This window comes from Calypte anna, chromosome 1 (assembly GCF_003957555.1).
Source record: "Calypte anna isolate BGI_N300 chromosome 1, bCalAnn1_v1.p, whole genome shotgun sequence".
NCBI lineage: Eukaryota > Metazoa > Chordata > Aves > Apodiformes > Trochilidae > Calypte > Calypte anna.
The window spans coordinates 48,751,453-48,779,031 of NC_044244.1; the positions used below are offsets into that span (position 1 = coordinate 48,751,453).

The 27,579-nt window shown below is 46.7% G+C and overlaps 2 protein-coding genes across 2 annotated transcripts; both read left to right on the plus strand.

Moving 5' to 3' along the window:
• The first annotated feature begins 318 nt into the window (after positions 1–318).
• On the plus strand, positions 319–9,070 carry ARHGDIB (Rho GDP dissociation inhibitor beta). The gene is made up of 6 exons (XM_008496743.2): positions 319–428; positions 3,981–4,169; positions 4,774–4,857; positions 5,729–5,805; positions 7,262–7,325; positions 8,264–9,070. The coding sequence occupies exons 2-6, from the start codon at positions 3,992–3,994 to the stop codon at positions 8,461–8,463; spliced, it is 603 nt and encodes a 200-aa protein (XP_008494965.1). The 5' UTR covers positions 319–428; positions 3,981–3,991; the 3' UTR covers positions 8,464–9,070.
• Positions 9,071–9,801: 731 nt separating this feature from the next.
• On the plus strand, positions 9,802–27,080 carry ERP27 (endoplasmic reticulum protein 27). Its single transcript, XM_030446113.1, has 7 exons — positions 9,802–9,895; positions 10,087–10,208; positions 13,189–13,326; positions 16,727–16,840; positions 19,752–19,877; positions 25,718–25,915; positions 26,685–27,080. Exons 1-7 carry the CDS (start codon positions 9,802–9,804, stop codon positions 26,727–26,729), a joined length of 837 nt encoding a protein of 278 aa, XP_030301973.1. The 3' UTR covers positions 26,730–27,080.
• The last annotated feature ends 499 nt before the right edge of the window (positions 27,081–27,579 follow it).

Below are 27,579 nucleotides of genomic sequence, written 5' to 3' on the forward strand. Positions count from 1 at the left end.
GCTTTGAAACCAACCTTAATCACACCAGAAAAATAAATAAAACAAAGCCCCCATCCCTCAGGCACAGCAGCACGTACCCACAGCCCTGAGCGGTGCGCAGAGAGCGCACCCGCGGCCCCGGCCGCCTTCAGCCGTGCAAACAAAGCCCTGCGCACCTCTGCGCAAGAAGGGCGCAAGACAAAGCGGGCAGACAGGCGGCCGGCGGAGCGCTGCAGCATGCGGGGCCGCGCAGGGCCGCCTCTGCGAGTGGGCTGCTGCTGCTTCTCTGCTTCTGCTGGCGGAGGCTTTTTTTTTTTTTTTTTTTTTTTTTTTTCGTGTGAGTGTTATTTTTTTTTTCTCCTCTCTTCACCAACTTCCTTCCTGCTCCAACTGCTGAAGCTGAGCGCTGAGAGCGGAGGAGGACCCCGGCTGCAGGCGCAGCTCAGCCGGTGAGTACAAGCCCAGGCGGGGGGAGCCGGGCGGGGGGAGCGGACTCACCCCCCTCCCCTCTACTCCGGCCTCTTTCTCTCTCTCTTTCTCCCCCGGTGCCGCGCAACTTTGCGCCTTTGTTCCCAGGCAAGGCTTGCGCCTCTGCACAGCTTTGCCTGCGGAGACGGACCGGGGCGTGGGGAGATGGGGGTGTCAGGTTCTGCGCTGTGGCGAGACTGAGGGACATAGCAAAGGGAGGAAGCCCCCGGGGTGGTGGAGGGGTGACGGAGGGTGTATCCCCTCGGCCATCCTCGGAGGCGGATGAACGATGGTCTCCTTTCGGCGCTCCCACCGCACTGGGGTGGGATGGGGAGGTCAGGGTCGGAGGGCGCTGGTGGGTCCGGTGGGTTTCTCTCCCATCGCGGAAAATTGCTTCCTCCCTGCCAGCCTCGCTTCCTGGAGATAAGATTTGGGGAAGTGAATTTGACGCACATAGGAGGCGCAGGTAAAACGATGGTCCTATGACCGTCGATCTTTGTGCCCCGTGGTGGCATGGGGGACGACGACAAGAAGATCCCCACCATCCACCCACATCTCCTGCCCCCCGGCCTCCCTCTGCTGCAGATGCAAGGGCAGCCACCCACCCTCGGCACCGGCAGAGCCCAGCCGAGAGGCCCTGGCACCCCTCAGCGGGGTGTGATTCTTCCTTCGCCTCCTGCAGCCATCTTTCTGTGTCAGGGGGTCCCTAGCACTGCCCCTGCCCCTCTCCCTCCTGCTTTGCGGGTGCTGCCAGGCCTCAGTGGTGCAGGTGCTGCATGATTGCAGGGTTGGGGACGCAGAACAGGAAGAAAAATGTGGTGGGGCAGGGCATAATTTTATAGGGTGAATTTTCTCATTTTTAATGATGCTTGTGGCCTGAGGCCACTGGGTGAGGGCGTCTCTGTCTTAGCCCACCCTTTGGCTCGGGCAATGATACAGGAGCCCAGAGACCCCAGTGGCTGGATACATACATGCTCACTTTGGGGAAGGGCTGGTGCACAACAAGAGTACCGTACCTTGGTTTGCAGAGGGAACCAGTCCCCCCAGCTGGAGTGAATAGAGGCAGTGGAGATGTGAGCTTTTGTCTTGGTCACCTCCTGCCTGGGAATTTGGCTGGAAGGCAGGGTCAGGTAAGCATCTTGGGGAGAAATGCCAGAATTGGGTCTGATGTGTGCCAGCACAAGATATGTGATGAACCAATGTTTGTTCAACCTTGACAGAATAGCTGGTCTGTCTCCTGCAGGCTCTTGCTGTTGGCACAGCAGGTTTCTGTCCACCTTTTCTGGGAGGTTTTTAGAACCTAAAAGTATCCCCCCTCAAGTGAGCTGCCCCCATGGGCTGACAAGGGAAAGTCTCTGCAGCATGTGTGATGCAAAAGGAAGCTCTGAAGGAAGGGGAGCAACCAGCTGGTCCATCCCTGGCTCTGCCTTTTCTCTCTGCGTGTGGCCAAAGATTTTCTGTCTCCATTGACTGTGTCTCTCCCTCTCCTGTAATAAAACACAACCCCCCTGTGGAGGATGGGGGCAAATAGGCAGCTCTGCTCTGTTGTTGTAGTGGTGGCAGATGCAGCCTAGTAGTGTGAGAGAGCTTGGGAGAGTGGAAATGACTCAGATCTGCAGCTGGAACCCAAGTGGAAGGAAGGCAAGACCTGGCAGTGGACGCCATGGATCTTTATGTCCTCTTCCTGTGCTGAGTGTGCTGCGGGGATGGTGACACTTTGTAAGGGGACTGTGCTGGGGCTGCAGAGCAGTGGGGCACGAGCAATACTTGCTTTCATGAGGGAGCTGGTTTTCTTCCTCGTGAGGACAAGCTTTTCCTGTGGTATATAGGTCTTTGACATTCCTAGGGCTGGGCATGAACTCAGCCAAGATTATTTAGCTGCTGGGACATGCTTTCTTTCTTGTCTGTTTGAGTTGGGATTCTTTTTTATTTCCCAGCTGCCTGCTCTGCACTAATTCCTGACTCACCATAAAATGCCACTGCAAAGTGGTCTTGTATCAGGGCCATTGCCCATTAATGTGCTGGACTGAGTCTTCTTGTTCCTATGCTGCATGGTCATTTTCTTTCCCTTGGTAGCAGGCAAATGTACCCCTCCCTCGATTTTTAATTTTTTTTTCCATTGGAATTGGATGCTTGCGTATTACTCATTGCTGTCTGATTCCACTTGCTGATTCACCCTGAACTGTTGCATATATATTTTTTATTTTTGTATTTCCTTTCTGTTTTAATGAATGAGAAAATTATCCCTGCTCCCAATTTAACTTTTGGGGGCAGGGGCTAATGGTAAGGCCACAGCTGCAGTGAAGGATAAAGGGTGTGTGGGGGAAATTGCAAATAAGCATGTAAAAGAAGAATTTTTGGTAGGGACAGCCTTGAGGAAGGAGTTAATGCAAGGATAAGTAGAAGTGAACTGAATGATCTGTGTAGCTGGACAAAATCCCCTTGCTGCCAAAAAGCAAGGAGTGGCTTGGTCATTGAGACAACACTCACTGCACCAGAGCACTGCTCTGTTTTTCAGCCTTTCTCTGTGGAGTAGGAAGGTAGCTAGGAACATGCAGTTGGCTCTGCGAGGCAGACAAATGACTAAGGAGGACCTGGCACAGCACTGCTCACCTCTCCTTCCTGTCTTCTGTTCCCCCATCCCATGCCCTGGCTGCCCGTCAGTTCATCTCACCCTACCCTGGCTCCCATTTGGGATGCCACCCAAGTGTCCTGTGTTCAGCGGCCCGTGTCCCAGCCATGCTGGCTGCGTGGCAGCGGGCTCCAGCCCACCTATACCTCCTTACTGAGAAGTCCCTCTGATGCAGCACGGGTACACATGGCTGCTCTGCAGCTGGGCTGGATGCAGTCACCGTCGTGCTTCCTTCCTCCATGGGAAGGAGACCTGATGGGTGCCTGAAGCAAGCAGTTTGTTCCCAGAGAAGCAGCAGGTTGACTGTAGTGGGTGCGTTCCCTTGAGGGCTTCATCTTACTTGCAAATATGAGGGAGCTGCTGCTAGGTATTCAATCTTTCTCTGAAGTGTGGCTTTTAACCCGTTGTGAGAGAGCGAATTAAACCTCTGGCCTTGGCTTTATTCATTGTGTCTCTGTTCCCCAGCGCGTGGCAGTGTCTCTTTGTGTGAGATAGCTGGTGAGTGCTGAAGCCTTGGAGAGGGGCTTGTAATGGCAGGGTTGCCAGCCAGCAGCAGCTCTGCAGGGTGGCTGTAAATCACTCTGGTTTCAGCCTTTGCTCCCGCACCTCCTCCCCGGGAGGGAAAGAATGGTGTAGGTCTGCGTGTGCGCGTGGTGCCTGCAGGGAGAGGAGTGGGGGCAGAGGGGGATTGTGATTGAGGCAGAACATCAGCACAGCAGTGTCGGGTTTGCAGCTGATCACTGTCGCCATTTGGCTGTAACGATCCCGTTGTGTTTGGTGCTGGGCAGGTGCCTGCCTGTCCAGGGGAACTGAACCACGCTGTGCCCAGAGCCAGTGCCCTCAGGGACACTATCCTCCTGCAGAGCAATCCTATTGACTGTCCTGTCCTCTGTTACCGCAGACTAAGTGACCATGACTGAGAAGACCCAAGAACCTCATGTGGAGGAAGATGATGATGAGCTGGATGGGAAACTCAACTACAAACCTCCTCCCCAGAAAACACTGCAGGAGCTGCAAGAGTTGGACAAGGACGATGAAAGCCTCGCTAAGTACAAGAAGTCCCTTCTGGGAGATGGACCTGTGGTAGTAGGTAGGCTGGGGCATGCTGATAGGAAGGGTCTGGGGAGATGCATCGTAATAGTGTGCTGTGGGGTTGGGGCAAGGTGACCTAAAAGAAGAGGGAACTTCTTTGTCCTGACACATGTACTGCCTCTGCTGGAGGTCTGGGAATGGGCAGGAGGTGGAGAGGTGCATGTAAAAGAAGCAGGGAGGGTGGTCCGAGCATTAGGTGGAAGGTTACTAGAGAATACTGCCATTGGAAAGGGACTTGTGATGGGAGATGTGTAGGTCTCGTGGTGAGATGTGCATGGGCCTTGGAGGACTCCTGAGGGGTTAGAAACATGACGGGACCAGCCTACACTGACAGAGGGCCATGTAGCTCAGAATGATCTTGAGAGGGGAGTCTCCTTTAGTGGAAAGACCTTCTCTAGGTGTTGGGGGTGAAGGCTGAAGGGATCCATGTTGAAGGCCTGGGGCTGTTGCATGGTCTTGTTATGCTAAGAGAAGCCTGGTGTTACTGGATGTTTCGTGGTAGTTTCTGTGTGAGAAAGCAACTTCATCTCTTCAGTGTCATCCCCCCCCCCTGTATTTACTTTTCCAATCTGACAGCTTTCCCCTGACTTTCCTACCTGCAGACCCAACAGCTCCTAATGTGGTGGTCACCCGACTCACCCTGGTATGTGACTCTGCTCCAGGACCCATCACTATGGACCTTACAGGTAGGCACAGATTCTGTCCTTGGGCACAAAAGGGAACAAGCAAAGGCCCTGACACGCTCCAAATTGAAAGGGGGTTCGTCCTTGGGATGCTACAGTGAGTTTATAGGAACTCTGAGGGCATCTGACCTTGTTTCTTATTTTAAGGTGTACATGTATCAAAAAGGAGATGTAACAGAGGAAAATGTTGGGAGTGTTTTTCTTCACCTAGAGTTCTCTTAAGAGCTCCTTTGTTTCTCCTGCCTTCTCTTCTTACTTCCTTTCAATGAGACCTCATGAGCACAAGGGATGTGCATGTGTTCGGGTAAAGGGCTGTTTTGAAACTTCAGAACCAAGCAATACTACAGTTCCGGCTGCTGGGGACATGGAGAGAGAACCAGGCTTCACCTTATATGGTCTTTTCTGCGGAGAGAGGAAGCTGGGTCCGGAGGAGCAGAGAGGCTTCCTGTTCAACCAAAACCACACAGAGCCCTTCAGAGCCTGGGCAGCCTCACAAGTCAGGCAGGATCTGCAAAACATACTCCCCTCACCCAAGCCAGGGCTGGGCACAGGTGAAGCATACACACATTCCTGCAGATATCTAACAACGAGCCTGTGTATAAATATCTGTGTGTGTATGTGCCTAGACCTGTGTTTGTTTAGGCATTCTCTTCATAGATGTGGACACAGACACATAGGTACACCCTGGTGTTTCTGTCTGTGTGTGCTCTCACAGTGCAATTGCTTGTGCAGACCTCTGTGTACTCCTCTTGCAGGTGTGCCATCCTTCAAAGGGATGCTTACCTCCAACAGCAATCCCAGCCTCATCCCACACTGCATGTGGTCTTTTCTTGCTGTGGCACCTCTAGTTAATGTCTTGATCTTCTCCTTACAGGTGACCTTGAAGCACTCAAGAAAGAGAACTTTGTGTTAAAGGAAGGAGTGGAATACAGAGTTAAGATCCACTTCAGAGTGAGTTGTTTTCCTTCCTGTTGCTTCTTATCAGATGCTGGCAGTCTGTCAGATAACTAGAGCCAGGCAGCATGCCTGCCCAAAAGCCAGGCTCTTGGAAAGCTCCGCTAGCTTCAGGTGTTGTTCTGCCTAGGAAGGGACCAGGTCTTTCCAGGGAATTGCTTCTGTTTGCTCAGCCCTGGGAAGAAGTTACTCTCTGTCCCCCCAGAGTGGTGAACAGCAGGTGATTTGGAAGCCAGATGTGTAGTTTTGGCTGAGTTTGGCTTGGCTTTTTAGCCACCAGAAAATCTTCAGTGCACACAGAGTAGGAGTGGACAGGGAGGAGAAGAAATAATGGCTTTTTGTGAAGTGTTGGTTCAGTCTGCATCACTGGATTTTGTGTATGCATAAAGAATTTTAAATATATAGCCTTTGATACCTGAGTTGTTATGGATCACAATATACCCAAATGGGCTTGTTTTTTTCCTTCTCCCATTAACCAGCATGTCAGCCATTTGTTCTGTTTCCAGCTGAAAATGTACCTTGGCCACACTGATTTGTGGCATCCAGCACTGGAGTCATCATCTCTATACGTTTGCTGTAGGCAAAACTGTCTTTGGAAGAGGAAGCAAAAAGGGATGAAGGGTAGTTCTCCTGAAATGGTGGAGGGAAAGCATTTATGTTGGGGTTTCTGTAGGAAAGATTTCCCTTCTCTGAGGCTGGCTTGCTGCCTCAAAGATGATTTTGTCCCCAGAGACACCTCCATCTCCCTTTGTGCTATGCATTGTTTCTGTCTGTATCTGAGCCCTGTTGACAGGAGATGCCTGGAGCCAGACAAGTTATTCTAACTCCCTCCCTCAGTCCCAAGGCTGGTAAGAGCTGGCACCATGTGAATTCTCTCCTGGGATGTAAAAGGATCTGCCCATCTTGTTTCCAGACTGAGTAGTGCTGCAGGGAGGCAGTGTATACGGGAGGGGGACAGCAAGGGATACATGCAAGCTATCCAGATTTGAGGAAAGATTATGAACAAAACTGTCCCTCTGTCTCTTGAGGAAAAACTTGCCATCTCCCACCAGAGCTTAGAGGGCAGCTGAGAGTGCTTAGCTGATCTTGCCCACCCATTTGTGCCGGAGGGATGACTCTAGTCACCCACGTCTGGTTTTCAATATAGGACTATATGCTGGGAAATCCCGCTTCACTTTTTCTTTGTCCTTATCATCCCATCTTTGCAAAACTAGCTGTTGTGCTAGTCAGCTTCACAGTCAGGGAAAAGATGAGGAAGTACAGGAGATACGTAGAGGATGCTGTAGGTCTCCAGGTGCAGATGGAAAAGTCATGTTAGGACTCCCCGCAATGTGTCCTGCTCTGAGCGGTCATGCAGGGAGCCAACATGAGTATGACTCTCAAGAAAGAGAAAATCATCAGATACAGGACCAACGCACTTCCCTTGGTGCTTACTTCTTGCCACTTGTTGCAGGTAAACAGGGACATTGTGTCAGGACTGAAATATGTGCAGCACACCTACCGGACAGGGGTGAAGGGTGAGTAAGAGATCTTTGTGCCCGGCACACCAGTGCTTCTACCTCTGCATTCCCTCTGTTTTAAGAAGTATCCCTGCAGCTCTGCATCATGACAGAGCCTTCCTTGATGATGAAGGCTCCCCTGTGCCACCACACAGGAGGTGAGACTTCTCAGCAGGGTGCATCAGACTGCACCTTGTATTACCCAGGACAATTGTTTCATCTGCCTGTGTGAACATCTCTGTTATCTGTATGCTACACCACTGTCTGCAGCAGCAAAGTCCCCAGAGACACTGTTTAGACAGTGCTTTCCACAGGTTTCCTCTCCATACAGAGCTCTTCACCTTCCCCCTTTACTCTCTGTAGAGTGTCTCAGCCTGTGTGGAGCTTCCCAGCCCTTGAAAGCTCTTCCAGATGCACTTGGTAAAATTGAGAGCTACTCTTATCAAGCTTCTCACTGCGTGCAGAGCACTGTGTTTGGCCATGGCTTCTTCTCTTTGTGCGTTGCTGCCCTGCCTGGACAAGGCAGAGGAAAGCCCCATTTTGTACACACACATCCTATGTGCGTTTCTGCATGCAACCACCTCCAAGGCTCCCATGTCATGTTCAGCATATGTAAAGTGAGTCTTCTCACCAGAAAAGAAGTAGCTGGGGATCAAGAGAGATCTTGAGCCATATGCTGGGTGTACCCACTCCCTTCCAATAGCACATACATGTGAGAGGGTACAGACCGAGTTGCCAGTCCATCTGCCCATCCGCCCGTTTATCCTTCCAGCTTTCCATGTGCTTCACTAACCCACTTTTACCACAGATTCTGTTGCCCTTGCTGACACAGACTGTCCCTTTCTCTCTCCACTATCTCCTTCCTGTCTGTGATCTGTACTCATGCTTGTGGCTTTCTCTCTCCTTTATGATTCTCCACCTGAGTGGCTCATCCCTTGTGGATTTTTTTCTCCTAGTGGACAAAGCCACATTCATGGTTGGCAGCTACGGGCCACGGCCAGAGGAGTACGAGTTCCTGACGCCTATTGAGGAGGCTCCTAAGGGTATGCTGGCTCGAGGCACCTATCACAACAAGTCCTTCTTCACCGATGATGACAAGCATGACCATCTCACCTGGGAGTGGAACCTGTCCATCAAGAAGGAATGGACAGAATAAGTTCACCCAGTTTGCCTTCCCCCTTCCCATCCCCTTGCCTCCTGCACCAGTTTCCAGGTGGGCCATGCCCACCACGCTGCTCCTTCCTGCCACCGCGGCTGGCCACAGCCCTGGCAGCCTTTCCCATGGGTGCTGGGGCTCTGTGCCACCCCTGGTTGCTGCACAGGCCTGCAGGTGGCCTTTGCTGCTTCTTCTGATACACTGAAAATAACCTGCCTGTTCTCACCTCTGCCATAATGGGTTAAATTGGGACACATAATGGGTTAAATTGGGAAGCATCTTCCTCCCTCTCTCCCAGTACTTCTCCTGCTGCCTCCATTTCTCCCTTACTAACTCCGGTCCCGGAAGTGCCTTTTCTAGGAAACAAGATCACCTGGCAGGGCGGACTGGTCCCTGGAAAATCCCTATATCTGAGTTACACTTGGTCACATGCTCTGATTCATCGTAAATAGTTAACTTCCCTCCCATGATGGTCTCCTGATCTGTGTCTGGTGCCCTACCCCATTCAAATCAAATCTTGTGCAGGCAAAACCAGTCAGGGGGAATGCAGCTAGATGCTGTAACAAGACTTCAGTGTCCCAAGAATAAAACCAGTTTCTTTCTTCTTTTCTGTGTAGGAGTGTTATTCTTTTATTGAGGATGTTTTTCAGTGATGTCTATGTGATGAATGTATTATGAGAAGGCTTAAGACAATGGTTCCAAAGGAATTTTCCTCCATCAAAACTTCAGCCTAATTTGATAGGTAAATTACTTCAGAGCTGCTTCCATCAGGGGTTTAATGAATGCTTTTTGAAGCCCAAACTCTGGACCAGGTGTAGACTCCAGGGGTAGACAGCTGGGAGACGAATGAGCTCAGGGAACTGTAACATGGCGTCCCCATGTTTAACATTTACCACGGCAGCTGTTCCCCATAGCCAGAGCCAATTCAAGAGCTGTGTGTCCCAATGGCCATCCTGCTGGCCAAGCACAAGGGAACACCAGCCTCTGGGACCAAGTCCTTGGAGAAGTGCAGCTGCTTCTTTTGTGTGGAGGGATGCTCTCACCCTGCTGGGGTGTCTGGTCACACGGAAGGGTGCAGGGTAGCTGAAGTGTGTAGTGATGCGGGTGAGGACACACTGGTGGCAGTGTCCGTGAGGCTTCCCAAGGCTGGTGCCTGCACAGCAGGCAGGGGCTCTATTCCCATCCCATTGGTTTTCTCAGTAGTTGAAGGCTTCACCCTGGGCCAGCTGCTCCTTTCCCACCAGCTCAGGAGTGGCTCTGGGCCTCTGGAGTTGCTGACGTGGCTCTTGCTGAGGAGAGGACCAGGGTGGCACGGTGAGGAGAGGGCAAACTGGCACCATGGACACCTCTGTGTTTCTGTGCCTCTTCATTATCCTGCTCACTGGGGTGTCCCCAGCACAGTGTGCCGGAGACGAAAGTTCTGCATCCCAGAGTAAGTGACCTTTCCTTCTGGCTCTGGGAATGGCTGGGTCTGCTGTGAGGAGTCCTCCTTACCCAGGGTGTGCTGTGCAAGCATTATGTCAAGATTGCAGAAGAGGTGTGGGGGTGGGCTGCTAGGAGTGGGCTGCTTGTTAGCATGTTGTGGGGAGGCTCTTTGAGCTGCTTTGTGTACACGCTGTCCAGCCTTGACCTACTCCTCTCCAGGCACAGCCAGCACTGTGGAGAAACCTATTCTGCTGAACAATGTTGGGGATGCTGAAGCCTTCATCAACGGTGCTGAGGTGGCAGTCATTGGATTCTTCCAGGTGCGTTCACAGCACCTCCCTTCTGCCAGCTCTGAGCTCTGTTCTTACCCTGATGAGAGCATAGGGCTGGATGTGGTGTAAACATCTTCCAAAGGCAGCTGCTGTCCCAAAAGGTGATGGGTTGTGACGGGCATGTGGAGGGATTAGGTGACAAGCCACAGGGAGAATGCAGAGAATTCGATCTGTGTATGGAAAGGGAGATGGACCAAAGGAGGAAGGTGAAGGAGGTCATAGGAGCCCTGGAGCCTGGGAAAGGGAACTGCTGCAGGGAAAGCAAAACAAGCATGCTTTGCCGAGAAACAGTGTTGGTGATGGGTGAGTGGGACCGTCACTTGTTTGCTTTAGACAGCAAAGACAGAACAAGGCACTGACGATGATGAGGCAGAGAAAGCGCAGACTCAGGGAGCAGCACTGGTGGGCATCCTCTGAAGTCTACAGGGGCTTGGGCTCAAGGTACAGCCCCCTCCCAGGGAGTCTGTGAGCATGGTCTCTCTGTCATGCTGTGTTGTTCCTCAGAGTTGATACCCTTGAGATCTCTGTGTCTAAATTCAATTGAATGGTAAGATGAGTGATGTTTATGTGCTTCTTGACCCCAAAATGGCATAAGTATTTTTCCTTAAACAAGATAAAAACATTTATTAAGTTAGAGCATCAGGAAACCGAGGCCTCTATGACAGGACCCTCATTACTTCATTACTTTTAAATTAGTTATAAGGTCCCTAAGTTATACCTTTCCCCCTCTTCTCCTTGAGCTCTTTCCTGGGCTTTTCCTGCCCACACGCTGTCTCACAGTTTCCATCAGGGAAGACTGCAGCTTTCCAAAACCAACTCCTTTCTCTGAGTTCCTTTTTCCTTCTGCTCTGTGCCTGGGACTGGAGGGCAGCCTAAGGAGGGCATCATGCCCTGGGTACAGGGTGAGGTATCTCACAGCCCACCACAGGGTGAGTCCAGATGGTGCTGCCTGTGCAGTGCTGGTAGCAACAAGTACAGAAACAGCGGGGATTTATGCCCCAGGGGCTTTGCTAAACCCTGATCACAGGGCACCAGCCGCCTCGCCTTTAGTGCCTGCAGGCATTCAGAGCTCCTCAGGGGTTGCTCTGGCAGCGCTGCAGTCCCGCAAGACAGCAACGCAACCCGCACACCCAGAACGAAAGTGCTCGGACGCCTCCTTCCTCCAGGGTAGCTTCTGAGTCTTGTGTCAGGGATGTACCCGGGGCTCAGGGCCTCTTTCTGAACGGCGACGGGGACCGTGGCTTCTTGCTTTGTGAAGAAACACAGGGGATACCTTCTGGGGTGGTGTGCCACGGCAGCCACCAGCCCCCACGCTGCAGGATTTCGTTCATCGGAGGTAACAGGAGAATGAATGCAAGCTGGCAGCACACGGGGTGCTGGGGCAGGAGGGATGGCTATGCTGTCCTTGCAGCATGGGGACAGCCCTGGCTGCCGGGAGTGGGGGCAGCAGCCAGTGGCTGTCAAGCATTCAGTGCCTGAAGCACTACAGGGCTGCATTTAAACCCTTGAGAGAAACGTATGTGTGCCGTGAAGGCTTGTCTTGGCTCTCTGCCTGAGAGTATATTCATCCAAATAATGTCCATGTTCTCTGCTCGCCATATATTGCTCCTCTGCTGCAGCCTTTCAGTTCACTGCAGTACACGTCTCAGCAAGCTCTGCATATAATGAGCACGGCCTCCCTGTCTGGGAGGAAAAAAAAAAAAAGCACACCGCTCCAGAAAACCGCATGTGTGCAAGAAAGGGCCATGCTTGGCCTTATTAAACCCCAGTTTTCCTAGGAATGCTCCAAAGCTCAGTGAGATTATTCCTACCCCAGGCTTCAACGCTCTCAGCAGAGCTGTGTCAATGCGCTGGCATTTCCAAAACAAGTCACCAGAGTTGTTTTTCTTTGCATGAAGAAAGAATTTGTTTTCCATTTTCTCTGGACTCACAAACAGCTGAGCTAATGGTTCAGAGAAAAAAGAAAAACAAACCATTTTCCAGGCAGAGGCTGTGTCTTGAGAATTTAAATCCAGTAAGTAGAAGTATAAAAAATGCATAATTCAAAAAGAAAAGTTGGGAATTGGAATAGTGAGGGAGGCTTTAGTACAGGCTCAGGCTGTAGATAATGTTCTCAGTGTAAGGAAAATTATGGACATCAAATTCCTGAGAAATTGTACATTTTTATCCTTCGATGTGTCTGCATTAGCTACTTTTTAAAGGATGTGTCTAGGACTCCCTTTTAAATGTAGCCAGGATACTGCAAATGAAAGGTGTTAAAAAATTGTAAACCCTTGATTCTAGAATCAAGGTTATCTTAAAAATTGTATTTTTATATTTTTATTTTGTATATATACACGGACCTTTATATGTGTATATGTACATCTATGTGGGTGTATAAATATGTGGATGTATATATATATATATATATGTGTATATGTATTTAAGCATGCTACATCCAGACTGGATTTCTCCCCTCTCTTTTAAGAGCCCCAGGGCTTCGCATCACCACCGTGTTACCTGGGAGCGTGGGGGTAAGGACTGAGGTTTCAGAGGGGGGGATAAGGCGAAGCCAGGCTCTCCCGCTACCGCATCTCCCCGCGGCTCTCAGCCCGGCATCTCCAACCGGTGACCTCCCTGATTTCGGGAGGCTGGCGGGGCTCGGAGGGGGAGGTGTGTGTGGGTGTGGGATTGGTCATCTCTGCAGTACCCTGGTGACAAGGGGAGAAAACGCCGCGGCCCCCGGCTCACCGCTGCCCCCCCCCGCACGGTCTCTCCCCCCCCATCCTCCCCCCGCGGTCTCTACCCCCGCCGGGGGGGCGGCTTTGCCACGCGGCCGATAGGTGGCGCTCTCGCACCGCGGCCGCGCTGTGGGGAGGGGCAGAGGGGGCGGAGGTGGGGGGAAGGGGTGTGTGTGGGGGGGATGTTCTTATCGGCCCCACTCATCCTTATCCCCCTCCATCTCATCTCTCTCCCTGTTCCTCCATAGGAAGGGGAGAGCTCCGGAGCCTCTCAGTTTCGCCAGGTGGCCGGCCGGATCCCCGAGGTGGCCTTCGGTCTCAGCACCAGCCCCGCCGTCCTCTCCCACTATGGCGTAGCGCCCAACACCGTCACGCTCTTCCGCATGGTGCGTGGGTCGTGATGGGTGGGTGGGTTGAGAACGAGGGGGCACCCACCGCTGGACGGTCTTGGGAGTTACGGCCGGGTGAGTCCGGCTGCCCCCCAGGATGCTCCCTCCTGGGGGGCACGAATCCGTGCAAAAGGTTGTGTGTACAAAACTAAGGCTGTGGTTCAGGAGTGCCCATGCCCGCTGGTTTTGGTGAGAGGGGCTTTAGGGCAAGCACTTAAAAACTGCCCGCAATCACGCTACAGTTGGTAGTGATGAAGAAGATTCATGCTGCTCATCTCTCCTTGGAGCAAGCCAAAAAAAACAAACAAAAAAAACCCAACAAAAAGGCTTCTCATTGTCAGGCCCCCTACCTGCCCACCTATAAGCACATCTTCCTGCCCCAAGGAGGTCTTTTGCTCTTCACTTTCTGAGTGCCCATCATTGAGACATGCAACATTTATTACACCTGATGAGATTCTCCATTTTAAGATCATCCAGCACCTGGTTCTTTGCAAAGAGCAGTGTCTGTGTTTTTAAGTGACCTGTCTGGAGTTCAGTGTTACTTGGATGATGTTTTTCGTGGGTTTGGAAAAGCTTCTGGGACACATGAAAAGTGTCTAGAGGCTGTGGTACAATCGATCAACAAAGCAGGCTTGATAAAAATTTTTGCCAAACGTCACTTCAGACAGGCAAGGCTGTCTGTGACACTCCCTGGGTGCACGACTTTTCCATTGTGACTGAAACCAGATCCAGTCTGGGTCCCCAGAGTTAGAGATGCCCTGCCACCAAAATAAATCCCGAGTGCTCTCATCTGTCTCCTGCGCTGTCTTTTGCGGAGTTATCCCCTCAATAAGCATTGGGCATGGGCCCATTAAAACCATTATTTTGCAGTTTTTTAGGCATGGATTCTGTACAAGATAAAATCTTTGCTGACTTTGTTGCTGGTGTCTCACTGAATTTGAAGATAGGCTTGCTGAAATTTGAGGATACGATATTGGGAAAGGCCTTAAACTTGCTTCAAGAGTGCCAGTGAAAGCTAAGAGCTATCCTACTGGTTATAAGAATTTCGTCATGTTAACCCTTCTTACACAAATGGGGCACCTGAAAACTGTGCAGAGAGGTGTAGCTGAGGAGGAGAATGACCCTAGATAGTACAATATGTCTTCAAACCCTATGTCAGCAGAGATGTAAGAACACAAGGTCAGGGGAGCTGGGACACACCACGTGCATTGGGGAAAATAAACATGGCAGTTTGCCCAAGTTCTAAATCCAGGTTGTATAAAGATTGGACAAAATAAGTTTGTTCCCCTTTCTCATCATTTCCTGCACCATGTTTACTGCTGGCATTGTTAACATAATTCAGAGTTAATAATCCAAGAGTGAGCAATAGGTAAGCAAGTCTTTTTATTTAACCTTTTATTTGCTATGGGCAGATGTTGCAATTGAAGCAACACCCATCTCAGTTTTTGTTCTTAGTCATGGTGGTTTTCTTCCAAAAACATTGAAAAGATTGTTTGTTTCTGTGCTGTGGCAGATAGTGAGGATGACTGGATTTGGGGAGTGTTTGATAAAATAGTGTCTGGAATGTTGGAATTTGGATTATATTGAATAGTCTTTGTTCACAGTCCAGTTTTTGCAGCTGAACTGATATTTAATAGGAAAAGAAATATCAACCAGTAAACTAATACCCTATTCAGGTTCAAATGTGGTTGACAATTCAGTTGTCTTATTGTCAGGTTTTCGTAGGTTATTCAGACATATTATGTTTCCTTTTATTCTGTGCTGAATACTCTGTAGGAGTAAGAGGTCAGGGGTAAAAATGAAAAGAATAAAAAATAACTGAGACAGAAACTTGGACTCAGATTCTAATTTGAAGAATACAAAGATGCTTGACTAGGATAGCAGTGAATCAGAGGCATAAACGCATTTTTTCCTTGCTTTTGCAGAGTGTGAAACACTTAATATGCTTAGAAGCTTAAACCATAATTACAGTAGTGGGAGGGGCTGCTGTCAGCTGGTGAGACTTCTCTGCATATAGCGGAGGGAAAGTCATTTATTCTAGTGAGGAATCTGGCCTGATAGACCTAAAAAGAACATAATGAACAGATGCTAACAAGCTAATTATATGGAGAGAGAGAGAGAGAGTGAGAGAGAGCGAGAGAGAGAGAGCTTGGCATTTTTACTAGATCTTCAGCTATTAGACGCAGGCTATTTTTCAGCCTTATTTTCTTAGAATTGTAGTGTTGAGTGCAGATTTAAGATGTTATTATCCTGATATAGAAAGCAGGTGTTTTCAGAAGTCTGTGAAAATCAAGAGAAGACTTTCTATGGAGTCCAGGGTGCTACAGGCTGGTTCCCAAGGCCTATATGATCCTACTCACTCAGGGTAAGGTTGCACTGGGCTGATCTCATTCACCTGAGTAGAGATGGCCTTTCATTTTATGCACGAGGAAAAATATGTGGTAGAAATCAGGCCACACAGTCTGAAAAACACCATCTTGGGTTGCCACACAAGGTGCTGTGGCCCAATTATCAGATCAAAGGCCTTGGCAGTAACCACAGAACAGCAAAAAGGGCTTTAGATGTCTAAAGGCACCAAGAACCTCGTTCAACCTGTGTATGAAAGGCTTTCAAATCCTAAATTTTTATCATATTGTGCCCAATATGAAAAAAAAGCATGATAAAAGCCCAGCATTCCCATGGCTCAACTCGGTCTTTGAGTGGTACTGCACAGCAACCTGCCCCTTGGGGTACTTCAGCTGTCATTCAATGGTTGCTTGCTTTTTTTCTGTTTACCAGGTCATAACAACTCAGTAAATTCACACTATTTGGGTGGGGGAGGTGGAGTGTGGGGTACACATGTGGCAGGATGGATTTTCCTCTAAAGATAAAACATACTGGGCTTTTTTTTTTCTTACCCCCCTATACTGGGAAAAGATTCCTCTTTATATTGGAGAGATTTCCTGCTTGCATAATGTTTCCAGGAAATCCATACAGGCCCGTGCCAATGTTTATTAAATGTAGAAAAAACAGAATAAACAGATGAAGATTTTAAAAAGGGATGTAAAGCCAAAATTGATGCAAGAAGTTAGGTTATTTAATTATCTCTCCCCACAGTGCCTACAATAGTTTATCAGTTAATCCTCCCTGTCTCCAGTGCATCAGGAACTGATACTTTAGGGATGTCTGGAGACCTTAGTGATTTCTATTTTGCCATGAGTTTCCTTGTGCTTGGGAGATGGAAGGAGTGTGGAAAATCATCTTGAAGTGCACGCTGGTCTCTGTAGGTTTTGGATCTTCAGAAATGGGGATGATGTGGTAGGGGGAAGAGGATGGTGGTGAGTGTTTCTGTGACTGTGTTTCTAGAGAGGGTGCTGAGAGGATAGGTGTGACTGAAGGTGTCTTTGCCTGTCTTCAGGTAGACAATGACCGTAAGGATCTGGATATGAACAACAACGATGTTGATGCTGAGAAGATGACTCGTTTCATTCGGATGAACGAGCTCCGCCTGGTGACAGAATACAACCCTGTGGTAATTACTAGATCCCTGCAACCCTCACCCTGGCACTTGGCTGCGTCCTTATGTGCATCCTCTGACCCAAGAGTTTGCACACCCAGATGTGTGTGAGGGCTGTGGCAGCAGCGTGCATCGGCTTGTGGAAGCCACGCAGCTCTTTACTGCTGTTCCACATGGGGAGTGTGCTGGGGCATGTCAGTGACATGGGGAGAGGAGTGGAAGCATGGCAGTTCCTTTCTCTTTACACTAAATTTGGGGTGTTGATGGGCAGAGAGCTCAATTTCTTACCACTCCTGCCCGCAATGCTGCTTCCTCCCATGGGCATTTGCCACATTTTGCCATGTCTGCAGATTCTGCTCAGCCAGGATTCCCTCTCTTTGGCTGAGAAACCTTAAACATGGAAACTGAAATGAACAAGCAGAAGGCAGGCTCTTCATCGCCCAACACACAGTGTTTGACATGAGCCCATCTATTTGAAGATTCAAGAGCCAATTGGAAACTTCCCAAACAAAATTTTTCCCATCCTCTCACTAAAAAAATTCAGACATATAATAACTCCATGTTGGCCAACTTCATTAGCTCACCCACCTGACTGTCAATCATTAATTCCCAGTGTTCTTTTCTCCTACAGAGAATGACCAGGAATTTAGGCTCCTTTGAAATCTCATCAGTTCACTGGACTTGTTGTTGTGGAGACAGTGGATCTTAGAAAGTACAATGGCTATAGGGCTGAGACTTTATCATTGCCAATGGGCTCTTTTGTGGACTTCTGGATAGCTGCAACAGTCCTGATCAGGCTCTAAAGAAAATGGCCCAACCTATGTCAAAGACATACCTTGAAAAGCCAGTGCCAGGATCAGCCAAGAGGGCTGACATATTCCCCTGCTCAGGTGCAGCCTGCCAGAAGAGAGACCATTTTGTTTTGGAAGTGCAGCATTTTGTTTATGGAGCAAAATACTGTAGAAATTATGGGTTTTTTTTTTTTCTTTTTTTAAAAAGCAATTTTAAAAAATGCTTTGCTTTTTCAACTTGATAAAGCATGTGAAATAAGCAAAATATTTGCGGGGAGAAAAGAGCTATGTCCTGCCATGCTGTCCTTATAGCCCTTTGAGAACACCCACGTAACCTCAGCAGGGATGTTCTTGTTACCTTTATGAATCCCCAGGCCTTCTGAACCCTTGCAACCTCCACTACATCTTTTGGGAATTCATTGGATTATTGCTCTTTTTTGATGTGTTTCTGATGATGCTTTAGGCTTTCCATTGTGTCCTATTTGGTACCCAGACTGTCTCTCTGACTGAGAAGTCCCAAGTTCTTCACCCATTTCCCTCCATCCACCCTGACTAGCAGTTCACATCTTGTTCCATTTTTTACTTTTTCTTTTACCGGACATTCTGGAGTCCTATCAAGGTTCTGCAATTAACAGTGCTTGCTGCAGTCCATGGCCCAAAGTTCTACTGGCTCCACTAATGTCACTCTTTATTTTGTCAATATTTATTTCCAGTCCATATACTGTTTACATCTAAGAACGCTTCTGGTCAGCAAAGGCTGGGGTCAGGCAGATCACAGTGAGTGCTGCCAAGAGTTTCTTTCTCCATCCTGGGGCCCTTACTGTTTCCCCACATACTTAAGGCATTTATAGGCAATGCGTGCCCTGTGGGCTTTCCAGGGGAGCCATACGTGACCCGGTCGTGTTGATGAGCTCTGCTGATAGCTATTGCACAAGGTTGTGTGGACAGGCACACCTTTGTGTGGAGATGCTGAGGGAACTGCTGTTCCAGACCAGCCCAGCTTTGTCATGGCCTTTGGTGGTGACTGGCTTCATCCCCATCTTCAGGCCCGTCCTCTCCCATGAGGTCTCCTAATGCTCTCCAGCCTTACTCTCCAGCCTTACTCTCCAGCCTTGCACACTACCAGGAAAGTGAGGGGATTCAAAATGCCTGATAAACATTAGGCTAATGGCAGACTCTCAGCTTCGGGGAAAAAAAAAAAAAAAAAAAAGGATGCTTTGTAGCATGTAGATGCTCACCAGCATGCACTCCCTGACCCCTTCCTTATTACTCCAGGAGCATGTGGAAACTTTCTTCTCCCACTGGCGGTGAGCTGTGCCGGCTGTGCCTCTGTCGGTGGTTTCGATGGCACGGGGGAGGCAGCAGGTCTGGCTCGGCTGATGTTTGGTTTGAGGGAGAGGCTGCAGGGCTGCAGGAAGCGGGCAGGAGAAGTGAGATGACGAGTGAGTGAGTGCCTGGAGATGGTGGGGCAGCTTAATGGGCAGTGCCAGCCCTGTCTCCTCACAGAGGGCCAGTGTGTGCTACCTGCTTGGCCCTTGCCCAGGCTCCCCATCTTCTCCCACTGCAGGGCTCCAGAGGCAATTTTAACCCTCAGCAGTCTGGGATGGCCAGGCCCTGAGGTTGCTGAAATGGGGCTCTGGATTCATCCCCATCCTACACACAGCTTGATGCTAAAGGAAGGAAACAAAGGGAGACACCAACCCTAACAGCACAAATCTTTCCCACTTTCATGTTCCTGTTTTGGATGGGTGCTGGGCCTCAGGGGTTTAGAGCACCATTATTTTCAGTGTTCACTGACCTTCCTTCTCCATTTCCTTCTCCCTCTAGACTTCAGCTTGCTGTATCCAGGCAGCTTTTCTGTGTAGACACTGACTATCCTGAGACAAGTGATAAACCCTTGTGGTCTTCAGAGTCTCCTCTCAGGAAAAAGCAAAGTCTGAAGGTTTCACAAAAACTTGGATTGGATCATTCCTGCTTTAAAGAAAGCTGTTCTACTTATGAGGATGATTTGCAAAGAAATCTTAGCTGAGACATGGGGATTGATGTCTCTGGCAGGGCATCCAATGCAGATTTAATATTCTCAATCTCCTTGTCTGTGTGTGTGTTTCTGTCTGTGGTGGCAATGTTTTCGGCAGACATCAATAGGTGTGATGCAGAGTTCTCTCCAGCTTCACCTTCTCCTGATCACAGACAAGATGTCCCCAAAGCACTCCGAGCGAATGCGCAAATACCGGGCAGCAGCAGAGCTCTTCAAGGGGAAGGTAAGTCCAAAGAAGAAGGGGAACCATTAGGGTGAAAAAAGGGAGAACAGTGATTTTGTCCATGGATGCAGAGTGCATAATCTCCTTTTTTGTGTGTTAGAGGAGCAAATGCCACATGGTGGGAGAGGAAGATTAGCTGGATAATTAAGTGGAAGGGTGGGAATCTATTCGCCTTTTGCCATTTTGCCTCCTTGTGGGGAAAATACCCTCTGTATCCTGCTCCTCTCTCAGTGGGACATTATGTACTACTATGCTTCTGGTCCAGTTTTGTTCCCTGTTACTGGAGGACAAACAGCTGCTGCACTTCAGTCCAGCAATGGTTGCATTCCACTGGTGTGAGAGGTGATTTTATATATACAGCTTGCAGGATGCCAAGGACCATTATATAAGTGACAGCAATTAACATCACAGTGCTTCTCAACCCTTAGCCTTCTAACTGGATCCTGGGGAAAAGGACAGTTTTTAAGCAGTTGCAGATCAGTTTGTCAGATTTTCCACATTGAGGTGATGGGATAGAAGGGGTCCTTAAGAGAATTCTCACCTGTTTCCCACCCCTCCATGGTCAAAGCTCCACAGACAGTAAATCTTCCCATGGCTGGTTCTCTGACTGCAGCTGAATAAGAGGGGAATGTTTTCCCCTGGAAGAGAGGAAGGAACTGGGAAGTGAAGGAGGACTGAAAGTCATTTGGGGCAAGAGAAAGCAGCAAGTGGAACTGGGCAGAAGGTCACAGCAGCAGGAAAGGCTGAACTGAGAGGCAGTGGAAGAGATCTTCCAGGGAGGAGAATGGAGCTGGAAAAGGGTTGGTTTTGAGAACAAGAACATCTGCATGCCTCTGTTTGTGGTACTGAAGAAGCAGATTAAAAATAAAGTGTACCCTCATCTTCAAATGGAGGGGCAATCTCAGAACTGTGCAGCCTAAGAATTCCTGAGACTTGTTTATGACAGGGCTACTTGAGACCTTGCCATCTGTCCCACCACTCAACAAGAGACCAGGCAGAAACCATGCATCAAAGTAAAAAAATCTCTTTAGAAATGTTTTGCTTTGATTAATATATAATGATAAAAGAAAATATATTTATCTAAAGAAATCCTTCCATTTCATGTGAAATGTGTTATAGTGACACCACTATCCTGACCTCCATAAGCAGCAGATTCTGATACAGGTCTTTTCCAGGTAGCATTTCTGTCAAGCATCACTGTCCTTTGCTGATGTGATTCCAGCCAGTTTTCTCTTCATGTGACATGTCTAGATCTGAGCAAATGTGAATAGTTTTCCTAGAAATACTTCACAAAACGTTGCAGAAAATTTTGTACTGAAGTCCTGATAATTTATGAATTGCCAGCAAGCCAAATACAATTTTTATATTCATTTATTCAAATTTGCCTTTATTCAGTCATTAATTCAGTTACTGGTGTGATTCACTTGATCCCCTCATCTCTTGTTTATGATCTACTCATTTGTGCTTGAGAGAAAGCTGAGGTTTTCAGCTGAAGGATTCATGAGGCTGTGTGAAGGGATCATCGTTTGAAAACAATCTGAACTGTGCCCTGGGCAGCAGTGAGTGTCTGAAGGAAGTCTAGGTTGCTTTAGGTTTTATTGTGGAGCCTGCCAACTATAAAATGCTGTAGAGGAAAGTGTTAGCAAGTCAGCAAGAGCTGACAAGAAGAAATATAGGTACTTTTCTGGAAAAACTTGAGAAGCAGTTGTGGGAGGTTAACAGGGAACAGACGGAGTGTTGCAGCTGCAGGAGTGAACCCACCAGCCTTCTTGGAAGGATCTCACTGCAATCAAATATGTGCTTATTTGAAAAAGTACTGCCAAGAGCCCAGGCTTTCTACTGGAAAGGAAATATCAGGATTTGCATTGCTGAGCCAAACTAGGATAAGCATTTTCAGTTTTCTCTTCACAGTATCAGAGTTTAACATGACAATTGCAGCTGGAGTACCCCATGGGTATTGGCAGAAGTTTTAATAAGGTGATGCTGAGAATAACAAAAGCAACTTTTGGTTCAGTTTACATAACTGGTTTACAATATTAAAATTATTTGGGTAGAGGTGTGTGCAAAGTCCATTTTGATTTATATACAAGACAATTTAGAAATGGGTTTTGAAGAACTACTGAGTCCTCCAAGGCTTCTTCCATGGAACTGAAAGGACTATGCCCTTTCTCTTGCAGACAGTTATTCATACAGTTTTTAGTTTTCTTTCAGATATTGATGGCTTCAGAAGTTAGAGATAATATTTAAAGATGCTTCTTTTAGCCATAAACAGGGGGAAACCTGTAAATATGATTGTCTATGTCATTTAACAGATAAGTGCTGCAAAGCTGTTTTTGCAGTTTGCTTTTTAAAAAAAATTAATAACTGATATTTTCATTTTGCTTCCATGTTCCAGCTATGCAAGAAATTAATCAAACTTTGGATTCTGATCTTTTTTCTTATAAAGTCTCCTCAAGGAACTAAGGCTGTGGTTCCATGAAGTTTAAAGTCAAACACTGGACATGATGCTTGATCATCCTTCCTGGTTTTCTTTCTTTAGCAGAAAAACTAAGCAATATCAAATTGGTTTCTACCACGGCAGTACTGTTTTCAATTAACTTTCATTCCTTTGTTGATAACGTCATTCCATACCTTGCTGGTATTTACCAGGAACTTGATATTCTAAAAGCAAGTCATTCCATATCTTAGTATTTATGAGGAAGTTGATGTCCTAAAAGCACTGGGCTAGTAATCAATTTGTTGGCACTGGAATGCTTATTGCAGGTTGACAGTGCACAGATAATACCATGTCTGGAGGGAAGAATTTTTGCCAGGAGATCCTTCACTGCCTGTTGCAGCAGTCCTCTGCACACAGGTGAGAAGATTGCTACAAAATGAAAAGATTTCATAGAAATCCCTTAAGAATAAAAAAACCGCCCAGCTATCATAGAGGACAGTATGAAATATAAAATTAACTTTCTGTTTGGGACAGAACTACCTGGTTTCTAGCAGTGAGATGAAAGTTGGCATCATAAGTGGAAATTGTTTTGGTGAATCATAGCTTTGGTGAGTTGCCTGAGCAAAGTCTTTAGGCTCTTTTCAGTGCTGGCAGAGAAGAACAGGCATGTCCTTCCTTCCCTTCTAAAATAGGTGGAATGAAGTGCCTGTTACTGTTTATTGTGGAAGTTATCTAGATGACTGTCTGAGAAAGGAATTAAGATCTGGATGGCAGAAGTTAGGCAATTAGAATCTTGCTTCATGGTCAGCATAATTTTCCATGGTCTCTGCATTCATTCTTGATGATGAGAGCTGGCTGGGGATCTCTGAAAAAAATAAATTCTTCATGAAGAAATACAAATTCCACCAGCTGGCATCTATTGTGGAAATGTCCCTATGGAGAAACCTACTTGGTTTCCAGCTGCTGAGGAGACCAGTCTTCCAGTGCTTGTGGCCTCAGTACCAAAACATCTCATAGGTACCAAATCATCTCAAGTCCATTTGTGTGGACTTAAAGACCACACAGGCCTTGGCAGGACCTCTGGTGCACATTCAGCATAGCATGGATAGCCTGTCCTTTTGCTGAAGGATTCATCCCACATCACAGCATCTACTGGGAATGTGTCATTCTACAATGATAGACGTGGCAATGTCTTCTTTCAAGGGACAATGGATAGATGCAGTTGCCACCTCTCCTGTCTTTTTGGAATATAAGAAGGGAAGGAAACCTTTTCTGTACTTTGGCACACTGTAACCAAATGTGAGCCAAATGTGAGTCCTTATAGAGATCCAGACAGGAGCTGTGAACGATGACATCTCAGCCATTCTAGCTGAGGGGACAGCTGCTTGTATCTTTCTGTTGTCTTCTGTAAGGAAGAAGGAGTTTGGAGTTCTGAACCCCAACATTTTTATTCTTTTATTCTTACTCTTATAATAATGGATAAAATATGTACAAATTTTTAGTTTGGGGATTTTTAGCAGAGGCTGGATAAAGTGATGAATGTTGACTAACATTTATTTGCATTAAATATCATGAAAATACTATTTGTCAGTTTTAAAGGTAGAAGAGGTGTTGTATAGAAAGTGGCAATATTTAACAACCTAGGTATTCTAAATGCATTTTCCAAGTTAGCTTCTTGTTTAGCATTTGATTAAAAACCCATTGTTATCTAGTGAATCTTTCACAGAGAAGACTAAAAAGCTGGTGAATGAACTGGGGAAAATGTGATACCATTTTCTGCACTAAACCTCTGAAAGTGCTTCTCTCCAGCACCAGACTTTGTTACAAGCAAATATTGCTGCTACCTCTTACATGAGGTCCTTAAGTCTATGACCTTTAGATTTGTGACCTGTCTCTAATCTGGTGTTTTATCCATCAAAAGTATAATTTTAGCGTTCTGGGAGAAGTTCCCTAAAACCTGTCTGTTTGCTAGCTTGTTGTCCTTGGGGCACAGTTGGCTTCTGGAAGAGAAATTATAAGTGGTAAGTATCACATATCCAGTAAAAGTGTTATTCCTGTTTCTATATTTCAGTAATTAACTGCAGTTAAGCCTTACACCAGCCTAACTATCCCTCTTTCCCATAGGCTGTTGCCTAGGAGAGTTTCCAGATATATTTCTTTTTTTTTTTTTTAATATAGAATGTTTTTTTAATTTTATATTTATATAAAATTAGTAAAATAAAGAATTTGAGATTTACCAAGTTTATTTTTAGAGAAGGAAAAAAGAGTTTTGAACTACCTTGAGTGTTCTTGATTGAAAAGAAAGAAAAATGTGAGCTACAGCCTGGGAACTGGGGACATCATCACATTGAATTACTTTTCTTTTTAAACTATGTTTTTTATTGTGTAAATTAAGTGGTATCCACGTTCATAGGTACATTGAGTATGCTAGGCCCACAGGATAAAGAGGAGATAACTTGTGGGCACTTGTTAGTTGGATGCTTATTTCACTGAATTGGGTGTGCTGTATTTACTTTCTTTTATAAAAATTATACAAAATGTTTGTATTTAATATTAACAGATAATTTAACAAAGATTTTTGAAAGAGCTGTACATTTATTCATAATCTTTTTTATTAAAAAAATTTAAATCTGTGCTAATTCCTACTTCAGCTGTAAGACCTCAGTTGAAACTTACTCTTAAAATAAAATAATGAAGATGTTCACCAATTCTGATAAATACATCCTGTCAGAATCCTAATCCTTGGCTTGATTTTGCTCTCCAAGACAATCCAGGAACCCAGAAAGCTGTAGAATAGTCTCGTCATGTTGGGCTGCATGGACATTGGTGTTTTGCCAACAACTCAAGTTTCCAAAATGATTGCATCTTCATTTCTATTTCCTGCAGCTCACATAAATACATCTGTTGTGTTTGGTACTTGCTGCCCTGTACTTCACTCCCACATTCTTGCATTTGAGTTTGATTCTCCACACACCAAGCTACATTTCTACTCTGCCACTCTGGGTCTTGCATGGATGTGAGCATCTTATCCAAATAGCATGCAAGTAAGGGAGTCAGCTTCTTTCACGTGTGCCCCTAACATAAAAGACATCTTGTTTCCTCATCTGCTAGGAGAACATCATAAGTGGAGACTGCCTTCCTGCTATTCTGTAAATATAATTTTAAAGAAGGTGAAAGAAGACATTTTGTTGGGTGGTGTAAGGCTGAACTTGATAAAATGCAGAAAAATTCACTGCGTGGAGGAGTTAGATAGTGGCTGAACAAAGTGTTGTCCTAGCAGAATATGTTATGTTGTCTCTAACTTCATATAACATATCACTGTTAATCTTCATATCACTGGGGATATGTTCTCTCTCTCTCAATTTCAGTTTTGCTCACATTTGCTTTCTTATTTCCATCACAGATTCTTTTTATCCTCTTAGATAGCAATTTGAAAAGTAATGAACGAGTAGTTTCATTCTTCAAACTGAAGAAGTCCCAGCTGCCAGCTCTGGCTATATTCCATGCACCAGATGAGGAGCAGGATGTGTTGACTCTGGATGAAGTCTCCATTGGGCACATACAGGACTTCTGTAATCGTTTCTTGCAAAGAATGAAGAAGGTAAAGGGGAACTCCTGTAGAGTCTACAGTGGTGTGTGATGGTTCTGAACTCCTGTTTTTTTACTAGTTCTGTACAGTTTACAGGAATCTGGGATCTTGTAGGACAATTCTGTTGCTCACAAGGCTCTTGAAGATGATGACTTTGTTTCCTTGAACTAGCCCCAACCCTGCCACGTCCTCTTTCCTTTTCATTTGCACCTCCATGTCTGAAAAGCATTAGATGTAGAGCAGACCAGAGATGGATGTGTTTGAAGAGCCTATTCCTTCACTGACTTCTACCTTCTAGTCTTCAGCAAGAAGACTTCACTGACATCTGTAACTGTTTGAACACTTCAGTGAAGCATCTGTTTTCTGTGAACTGAGCAGCTGGGTAGACAGACTGAAGGGAACTTTTGGATGCTGAGAATGGAGGTGGTGGATATCAGAACATGAGAGGATCAGAGAGACAGTGGCATAGATAGGAAGGAAATCTGTCAAGAAGGCCACAAAACAGAGTATAAAGATAAGGTCTCAGCACTCTACCAGAGGTCTCTTCTGGGAGAGGAACAATTTAATCTCCATGTTTCCTTAGTTTTTAAGAGTTCCCTCTTTCAAAGGTCATCTTCCTATAGTATAGAGACTTTGTGTTGGGACCCTGTGTTGTGCAGTTGAAATGGGATAGGCAGGCAGTGGCATAGACAGCAAAGTGAGCTATTTAAGTTGGTTTGTTTCCTTTTATCACTATTCAGAGAAACTTTAAAACTGATTTCATGCCTCTAATGTGTTTTAGAAACAAGATGAACCTCAGGAGAACACCCTCAATGAGGAACTCTAATACTTCCTCAGTCAACAGGATGACTGCCCTGAGAGTCATCTATTTGAGGTGTATGAAGAGTTCACTGAATCCCACAGCTCAGGAATTTCTGGGGTAGTAGGATTAAGGGACCAAGTCAGTGATGGACTCTCATCTCCATGCTATGTACGTATATGCTGTCTGTCCTCTCTAGGAATTTCTTCTCCCTTCTCATTTGTTGACTCCAGTTCTGTTTTCTCATTACTCCAGAAGTTCTAGTATTGCCCTACATTGTGTCCTTTCATGCCACCTCTGTTGGAGCAAAGGGTGATATAGCAAAATGGCAACACTGAAAATAAAGCTTTTAGTTCCCAGAGATCTGTTTCTCTCATTCTCTTTGCTTTTGGTGCCATGCAGGCATCTACTATCAGCTTCTCCTGACACTAGGATCAGATTGGTTGCTTGATGTCACATGAACTTTTGCATTTATTACTAAATAAAGTATAAAGTGAATTGTCTGATTTTATATGGAAATATGTGATTTCCCACTCCCCATGTCTTTTACTTATGGGCAAAGTCTATGTATTTCTTCATGAGTAAGCTCAAAAATCTACTAAAATCTACTTTCTCTGAATTTAACAGGTCTGCAGTGCCTAACTAGTCTGACTGGTTGCGAGGTGTCCTTCTCCATGGAAATGGACCTATTATCAAAAGGTGTTTCCTCTGGGTTGAGAGATTTCTGTGAAGGTTTGGGATCAGAACAGCACTGGGCAGACCATCAAAAATGAATGAGCTGAAGATGCAGATTGAGGCTTAGAGAAATGGGAGCTGTGGCAGAAAGGCAGAAGAAAGTTGCATTGTAAGATAGGAATATCTCCACAATGCATTAGAG